The 9,742-nt window shown below is 38.7% G+C and overlaps 1 protein-coding gene across 1 annotated transcript in view; it reads right to left on the reverse strand.

Annotated features, from left to right (window-relative positions):
- LOC103464061 (cadherin-2-like) overlaps positions 1-9,742 on the reverse strand; it is a 154,792-nt gene that overhangs the window by 14,659 nt on the left and 130,391 nt on the right. The window contains 1 exon segment of the mRNA XM_017304265.1: positions 1,970-2,203. Within this exon segment, the coding sequence (XP_017159754.1) occupies positions 1,970-2,203 (234 nt within the window).

Consider the following 9,742-nt stretch of genomic DNA (forward strand, 5'->3'; position numbering starts at 1 on the left):
CGTGAAGGGTAAAACTCGCTACATTTACCTCGTTATGTGCGCGAGGTGAAGGAGCATAAGGCGCGCAGAAGTGTAAGGGAAAACATCATCGGCGCGCCGCCCCCTCCAGACGGGGTTTTGGCGCCCCCTCTGGTGCTGCGCCCCTATGCGTTGCATACCCTGCATACCCACTTTTTGCGCCACTGGGTGCGCCACCCCCTCCAGACGGGGTTTTGGCGCCCCCTCTGGTGCTGCGCCCCTATGCGTTGCATACCCTGCATACCCACTTTTTGCGCCACTGTGCACACCCTTCAAATAAAGTGTTACCTGGTTGTTTAATTTTCAAGTCTAAGTGGAATCCAGTTTTGTTTTACAATTTAATTCCATTCAATTTATTTAGTGGCAATTCATAATCCATGTAATCACATTCTAATCGCATTCCATATTATTAAACAATGCAGTCAAGTTTAGTGTTCTCCTCCAATTTGTTACAAAATGTTTCCTGTTCAAGGAAACCCAGCAGATTGGATTGACGTGAAGAATTGCATTCTCCTGGATGAACATGCATGCATTGTGTTGACGGTTTTGATATAGTTTTTCTTCTTTAGGACGTCAAATTTCAAAATATATGAAACTCTCATGAAATAATGTAGCATCCCATGACACCACTCATGCATCCTCCTCTCACAAAATGGAACTAGGAGGCACTGACTCCATTAGTATGGTGTTACTGTTTCATCCAGCCAAACTTCTGCTGGAAACAAAACATCAAGTCTATGTTCAATAATGATTAAAAATGACAAAGATGTAATGTTTAATAAAGCCAGTTTAAATGACTTGGTCTGCAATCATTTACATCAAGGGTGTCCAGGATGTAGACAAAAATATGCACAAACTCAAGATTGGAGTTTTAAAACTTTTATAAAAGAAAACTATGGTACTTTACAAAAAAATTTACTGCCTTTCAAAAAAGACAAATACTTCTGCTTTACTTTCAAAAGATTTGTAATTGTAAGTAAAGATGGTAAAACTCTTTTTATTACCTTTTATCAACCTATTTTATAGTCATAGTTCATAGTATTTCAAACACCCAGTGATTTTTACTCAAGAACAAACTTTGGTGGACCCATTTGGTAGACTAAAGTAAGATTAAGAAGTTTTTCGGAAGAATGAGTGGCTCGTTCTTTTATCCCTCTCCTTCTTGCTGAGAATAGAATACACACGGAAAAATCCAGACAAAGAAGATGACAATCAGCGTTTAGGACTGGGCAGATTTATGTTTCAGATGTACAATGATTTGCAGCTATATTTTCTACAGAAATCCATCCATCCATTTTCTGTACACCTTTGTCCCTTAGGGGTCGGAAGGGTTGCTGGTGCCTATCTCCAGCTAACGTTCCAGGCGAGAGGCAGGGTACACCCTGGACAGGTCGCCAGTCTGTCGCAGTGCATCTACAGAAATCGGATTTACTTATTTTATTAGAGTATATTGTGCTGTGCTTATCCGAATTAAAATGATTGACAGTTATGGTAGTCAAGTTGAAAGGGAAATGTTTTGCAAAGAAAATAAAAATATAGTAGAAAAAATATCTACATTTTATGGCCCACAATTCCTTTCATTTTGTAGGTTTTGGGCCACGTGGCATAAAGTTTGGTTTACATTGTCTACGTAGTTATTTTCATTGATTAGATTTGGTTCCACTGCTATGTGCTTACAGAGCCCGTCATAAATGATGGAATCCTACTTTTACAGGATGCTCAGACCATGAAATTATTTTGAGAAAAACAAAAAAAATCAACTAAGTTAGCATATAAATGCCCAATCTGAATAGAACACCTTTCTAAAAATGAAGTGACTTTAGTTCAGTAAATAGGTTTTGCATCATATCAGTGAAAGTAAAACAACTGTTATAGAAGTGATTTAATAATCTTGACGAAGATTATTAAATCTTGACCCCTGACTTTCAATGTGCTTGAAAGAGACACTCACCTAATAGTATGATGATACAGATGAGGATGGAGATAATAGCTCCAGTGCCCAATCCAGCGGCAATCATTTTCTCCATGTCCACACAGTCTCCATGGCGATCACAGGGACAGACCTTTACCCTCAAGAAGGATGTGTTAGACATGGGCAGGTTGCCAGAGTCTGTGATCACAATGGGGAGCTCATAGATGCCACTGGCAAGAGAACCGATCCGCAGGTGAAGCTGGGCGGACTCGCCTAGAATATGAGATGATATGAGATAAGGAGGAAAGATAAGCGAAACAGAATGGCTTTTCCACTGAGATGCCCACCAGTGCCTGTGGTGATGACAGCTATTCAGCAAACTGGGGATTATTTGCTTTACAGAAGTGGAAGCACTGTGGCTACTCCATCTGAGACCTCGTATCCGCATGAAAGTTCTGCTTCAAAATGCTTCAGAAAAGTAAAAATAGTTCCTTAGCTGCAACATTTCTTCTCTAATACTCAGGCACATGCAGAGAGGGAAGCTGGGGGTGCTTGAGCACCTGCCCTTTTTGCTCCTTGCCCCCAAGTGCCCTTTTGCTAAATTTTTTTTTTTTGGTATTATATCCTAAGCCCTCTTCTGACACGTAAAAACATGTCCTAAAATTCTTTGCTTTTTGTTTCTTTTTTGTACAACATAATAAGCCCTCCGGTCACCTTGTTACCTTTGACCTTTTGCCCGAGACGCATGACGCAGTTGCCTCTCGCGCAGTGAGATAAGGCGGCTAACTGGAGCTCAACGTAGCAAACGTTCCAGATTACAGAACAGTTTTTGGTGAATTAGGAAAAAAACGTTTTTGGTGACTAAAGTGGATCAGATGACGGAAAATGTTGAAGTATCGTTTCTGCTTCAGCTTGGAGTCGCGGTTTCAGCAGAGAGGTAATGAAATACAACAGACACTGACAGGCCTCTGCGTCTGCCTTTCTCTGAAGAACTACTGAGCGGGAGGAGACAGCCAGGTGAGGAAAAACTGTTCTTATCTATCGATTCAGTATTTCTATCATACAGATATTAGGTTGTTGTTGTTGTGCTATTAGCTAGCTGCTAGCTAACGACTTTGCTAGCAAAGCAAGATAACTAAAAAGCTTCTTCCCTGTACCGTTAATGATATCAGTCATTCTTTAGTATCGCTTATGCAATAGGGGCACATCGCCCGTCCAAAACTGATCATCACCATAATGGATATATGTCTGATCTTCTAATTTCATTTGCTGCATAATGTACATTTCATTTATTCTGGCGTTAGGTAAATGTATCTTGAAGGAGAATAACACTTAAATTAAAGTCCAACAAGAATATTCATTTAGAATTAAAAATAACTCATGATGGGTATAATGTATGTAATAAAAGTGCGTCATTAATGAAGGGGAAAAAACTCAACCCAGACTTTAAGTTTAGGGTCTGGTTCGTAGAGTATTAAGCTAAATTTGTTTCACAATTATTCAATGGAAAAAAAACCTAACCTCGGTTAAGTAAAATAAAATTGTAATCAAAGCTATTGGAATTGTAATGATTCCTTTAAAAAAAAGTTTTGTTTAAAATACTTTTTTTATTAAATAACTCATTTTTACCAAACAAACATTAATTTGCACACATCAGAAATCTTTTGTTGTGATTTTGGGCCCTGCCCACAGAGTCATGTGAGAATCACAAGCAAAACTTTCAGTCACAAACAAAAACTTAGAATAGCAAGAAAAGATTTATGACATGCACAAATAAGTTTGTTTTGCAAAAAAAGTTAACTTCATGAGTCCAAAATGTGTGATTTAATTTTTTTAAAAAGTTTTTTTAAGCAAAACTCAGTAGGCTTTTCTCATGGTGGCATGCATTAACAATTCAGTTTTTGCTTTTTTCTTTTTTCTGCAGTTCCATCTTAAAGTTTGATGCACCTCTGCTTTCCTGAATGGACCATCTTCATCTCCACTGCAGCAAACAGGCAGCTCTTTGTTTTATAGATTACAGTCACTAAAATGTTGCATTGTGCCCTTGATTATATTTTTAATAGTGTCATTCTATAAAGACTAAATATGTCTGGTGGTCTAGCTCTGATTTACATATCTTGCTAAATTGCGGGTTTGAATATTGCAATACTTTCCTATAACAAAATAGACATGCAGAAAGAAATTACTAATAAAATATCTTACATAGGAATAGTGTTATGCTCTATATGGAGATGTTTGTTAGCTTTGATTGTATATGTCACATTTTAGTAATTTATCATTGTTTATTAAACTCTGAAAGCTGAGTGGCTTTGTTCGTATTCTGTCCTAGAAGGTGGTTAGATGTGCCTTTTTTTTGTTGTTGAGCACCTGCCCCTTTAGTGGCCCTGCTAATATTTATGAGTTGCTTTGAATTGCTGGATTACAGATGACATAGTAACGATGTTACGTAATGCAGATGAGAGTCAGGAAGTAAATGCAGCTCATTGACTGCTGTTGATCCACTTTCAAAATGCCTAAAGTCTGAGACGTGTTGGGTTGTTCCAACTGTTCTAATAGAGAGAAAGATAAACATTATTTTCATGTTCCGTCATCTGGGTTGCATGTCTGCAACCCAGCACGTGACCCCTGTCTGCAACCTAGACACTAGTTGCTGCAATTGCTAGCAATTGCAGGGTTGCAGCACCATTTGAGAATATAATTTACACAGTGCGATCCTTACATGTTAGAAAGTGGTGCTGCAAACTCTGGTATTGTTAGTTTCCACACCTCTGATTTTAGCTGTAGATTGTTGGTCCACTTTTCTTGTCTTTTTTTAAAGGTTTTTTAAAATTAACTCCCTTGTGACCTTCGGAACATGAAAATAATGTTTATCTTTCTTAAGACAAACATCTTCTGGTTAACTCAAACCAGAATTTGAGTTAAATATCCAAAAGAAAACAGTTCTCTCTACTAGAATGGTTGGAACAACCATACACGGCACAGACTTTAGGCATTTTGAAGCTGGATGGACCAAAGTAAATGGGCTACATTTACTTCCTGACCCCCATCTGTACTGCGTGATATCGGTACTACGTCATATGCACCCCAGCAATAGTTGGTTGTTTACTTTGCAATTTCTACATTATTAAATCAGGACAGTCCAACTGCCCTTCCTAAAACATTTCTTAGCATAATTCAGGTAAACTCTGCAATTTTTTTTTAATCTCCGCCATCTCAGTCTGACATACATAACACAAAAGCTGATAATGTCTTAGGTTCTATCTAAAATAGATTTATATCTTATTTTTCATACAGGGATCAGAAATGTAAATAGAAATAAATATCCTCCATCTATTCATTCATTGTCTTGCACCCTGCCTATCTCCAGTGATAAACGGGCGAGAGGTGAGGTACACCCTTGACAGGTTAAATAAATATCAATATAATATAAATAATTACCTTTACAGTTAGGTAGTATTCTCTTTACACTCTAAACATCTCACAAAAATTTGCTGGAATTGTGACCTATTCCTACTGACAGAACTAATGTAACTGAGTCATGTTACACCGCAAATTGTAATCTGTTGTTTGGTGTTAGCTTTTAAGTAATCAGATAAAATAATCAACATTTTCAATTCAAAATCCGTTTTTGCTGCTAATTTGTTGATTACATTACACATATGAGCTCAAAAACAAAGATATTTCAGGGTTTCCCCCAGAATATTTTCTAAGCCCAGTGGTCGGGACGCGGAGGCGGTTCTCTGTGTTTTTGTATCAAAAGATGTTAAGTAGACAGGAAATTTAAAAATATTTCCGGATTACATGTTACATTGCCAGTGAAATGCTATTTAAAACAAACGAGTCTTAAAAAAAACAAATCAAAAAATACAATTAAAATTAATATCAATTATTTGTACTTTTGTTTAATCCAAATTAAGTCAGCAGCTCCATATGGTTCCCCAGGGCTTCAGGGCCCCCATAAATGCTAATATTAAATTGTTTAACATTTATATGCAAGATTTTCAGGATCTGGTAAGTTTGCTTTGTAAAAGTTCAAAGAACAATATTGTGGTGGATACAATGTATATTGTCGAGAAAAGTCAAGCTCATCCCACTTCCCCATGCTGGAGATTTTAGTTTAATAGTAACAATAAATAAAATTACCTTAAAATGAATTACACAGGTGACATCAAGACCCAACAGTAGTCAGACGGTAATAAAATTAATCTGGTTGTGTGTATGGTTATTGTGTCCTGCAAACTTTGCTTTAATTCTACTTTTTTCTATTTAATCATAACAAATTATAGTCAGGCAGAAAGAGAGTCATGGAACAGGAAGAGCAGGTTTCCTGAATAAAGAGTAAGTTTCCAGCTTGCATCAGTATAAAAATAGTTCAGACCATTCCTTATTTTAAAGCATTAAAGGTTTTTAAAGAATAAAATCTAAACATTTTGCGTAATTGGATAAAACCTAGAGTAAAATACTTACATTAATAATAATGACTTGTAATTATGCCAATAATTAATATTGGTTTAACCAGTGGTTGATGTCGGTTTGATTATAAGAATATTTAAACTTACTCTTACACTTATGGAAGTACTTAAAGGTGAAACAAGTAACTGTAACATGGTATCAGATAATTAGAATAATGGATTATTCTTGGTTTCTTGTCAGAAGTGTCTGTAATAACTCACATGATTATAATAAGAATAACTAAGTAGTTATGGTTATTATAACATTATAAATGAATGTTAAATCAGAGAAACGAAAAGGTTATAAATATGATTTTGACATTGAACTTGAAATGGTGTAAAATGTTGCAACTGTAATTAAAGGTCACTGATGTTGTGTTGAAGGTAGATAGTAGGTGAAAGGTTAGGGGGAAAGAGGAACTGAAAGGAGAGCAGAGGTAACCAAGGCCTTATTGCTAAACTTTACGAAAAGGTTGGGCAGGAAACAGACGAAACAGGAGGACTCTTGAGCAACTCGGGAACATTAGAACAGAGATCAGGTCATCGGGTCTCCAAGGTGATGTGTTATGTTTGGAAGCCAGGACGAGGTAAAAGCAGAAGTAGACAAAGAACTCAAAGAAAGACAAAGAACAGCGTTTATTTAGAACTTGCTCAGCAGTACAGTAACATCAGGTATTCCATTCCTCCATCTTATCTCTTCTCTTCTTCTTTTCTTCCCCAGTCTATGCTATTCTCGTACACCACCTAGTGGTAGACACAACATTCCCCTCTTACTTGAAAAGATTGCATGTACCCATTTAACATATGACTGAACATCTACCTCATTTAACGGTTTATATTTCACAAGTGTAACCTTAGCTGTAATGAAAGCAGGATAATTACTTAAGTATACAAAACCAAACAACTATATTCAGCAACCTTGTACTTTATAACTAAAACTCCAAGTTACTATGGAACAGAATTACCAAATGTAAAATAAAATCCAGGTATTTGAAACCAGTTTGTAACATGAGAATTAGTTCACCTGAAGCCTAAACATGCAACACAATCATTTATGTATTCATTTATTCTTTTTCCTTAACCTGGCCAAAAGTCCTTGAACCATGCAGGTCTAGCAACAGTTCTAGCACTTTTCCTTAGAACCACAGGGTCATGCTTTTCTGGTTTTGTCATTTTACATGGGATACCTGCAGAATAGCGTGAAAGTCTGGCAGCATTCCATCTTTTATTGTCACTGAGTACATAAGTACTTCCTCCAATCTGCTTTTCAACAGACAGCGGTGGAGTAAATCTTGATGAGCCTTTGCAAACATGATCAGGTCTTCTTACCCTCACCATTTCTCCAGGTTTGAATGTTGGTGTCTTTGCTTCATGGCGTTTGTCAGTGTACTGTTTATACTTCTCTTGTTTCTGTTTCACTGTTTCTTGGACTATAGTGCATTTTCTGCTTTTTTCTGGAGTTGGGAAAATGTCCACTTTTGTTTTCATCCTCCTGTTGTGCAGTAGTTCTGATGGAGATACTCCAGTTGTGTTATGTGGCGTTGCTCTGTAGTTTTGTAGGAAATCAGTTATTGTAGTTTTCCAGTCTTTCTGCATATGTTCAGGAGTTAGGATTGTCTCCTTAAGAACTCTATTTCACCTTTCAACAGCACCATTGCACTGTGGATGGTACACGCTTGCACGCAGATGAGATATTCCCCTTTCTCTGAGAAAMTCTGCAAAAGAGCTGGAAAGAAACTGTGGCCCATTATCGGTGACTATGTAGTCAGGGTTCCCCTCTCTGCTGAAAATAGAGCGCAGAAATGCAATAACAACATCAGTAGTCACAGTGTGAGAAAACGCCACCTCTGGCCATTTACTGTAATAGTCCACGAATGTTATAGCAAATCTACATGAAGAAACAGCAGTTTCAAARGGACCCACAATATCCAGGGCCACTTTCTCCCATGGTCTGTTAGGYAGTTCAATGGGTTGGAGAGGAGCAGAGCAGTTTGAGCAGATTTGTCGTTCATTTGGCAGGTCGTACATGAAGAAATAACAGACTGAACCATTTTGTCCATCTGAGGCCACCAGTACAGGTCACGAAGTCTCTGTTTTGTGCGAACAACACCTTGATGTGTTTCATGTGCCAGATGAATGACAGTAGCACGTAAAGTAACAGGAACAATGTATCGGTGTTCACCTCTCATGACCAGATCCTGAGATGCAGAAAGTTMATTCCTGATGTGGAAGTATGGTATTAAGACGGGGTCCACATCCTTCTTGCACTTTGGCCAGCCCCTCTCTATCTGTCCACGAAGAAGTRCGAGTTCATGACATTGAGAGGAAGCAGAAGTGAACTCAGCYACAGAMAGAGCTGACACAATGGACGSAACCATGTCAGGTTCATCTACAGGAGTTGAGTCCATAGGGAGTGGCAACCGTGACAAACAGTCTGCAGCCTGGTTTTGTGATCCAGGCCTGTATTCCAAATCATAGGTGAAGCAGAGTAAACGTGCAGACCAGCGTGCGACTCTCATTCCAGCACGCCCTATGCCTTTGKTAGCGAGTAGTGTYGTCAGTGCCTGATGATCAGTTCKTAGTGTGAATCGTCGGCCCCAGACATAAGACCTCCATTTTTCAACAGCCCACACACWAGCAAGASCCTCCTTTTCCACTGTAGAGTATTTTCGTTCTGTAGGGGTCAGAGTTCGTGATGCAAATGCAACTGTTCGTTCAGTATCATCTGGGTGTATTTGGGTCAACACACCACCTAGTCCATWGTCTGAAGCATCTGTGGTGACAATGGTTGGGAGAGACGAGTCAAAAAGAGCCAGAACAGGACTGTTCAGTAAAAGCTCTTTCAGTTCCTTAAAGCTTTGATCAGCCTCTCGAGTCCATATGAAACCAGAGTCAGCAGTTTCTCTTAGTACAGCCTGAATTGGTTCCACTACCATGGCAAAATTGGGAAGGAACTTACTGTACCAGGAGATTAAACCCAGGAAGGAGCGCAGAGATGGTAGATCATGTGGTGGTGGGGCATCACGGACAGCTGAACTGTGGTCTGGATCAGGAAGAATGCCATCTTTGGAAATGATGTGTCCAAGAAATCTGAGGCTGGACTCTCTAAATGTACATTTTTGCATGTTCAGTGTCAGACCTGCATCTGTAAGACGGTGGAGCACAGCACGCAGGCGTCCGTCATGTTCCTGTAGAGAAGATCCTGCAACAATTACATCATCCAAGTAATTGTGCACACCAGGTAGACCTTTAAGCACAGTTTCCATCATTTTTTGGAATGCAGATGGAGCAGAAACCAACCCGTAGGGGACTCGGCAGTAGCGGAAAAGTCCTTTGTGTGTAATAAAAGCCGTAAGGTCCC

Source organism: Poecilia reticulata, linkage group LG4 (genome assembly GCF_000633615.1).
Source record: "Poecilia reticulata strain Guanapo linkage group LG4, Guppy_female_1.0+MT, whole genome shotgun sequence".
Taxonomy (NCBI): Eukaryota; Metazoa; Chordata; class Actinopteri; order Cyprinodontiformes; family Poeciliidae; genus Poecilia; species Poecilia reticulata.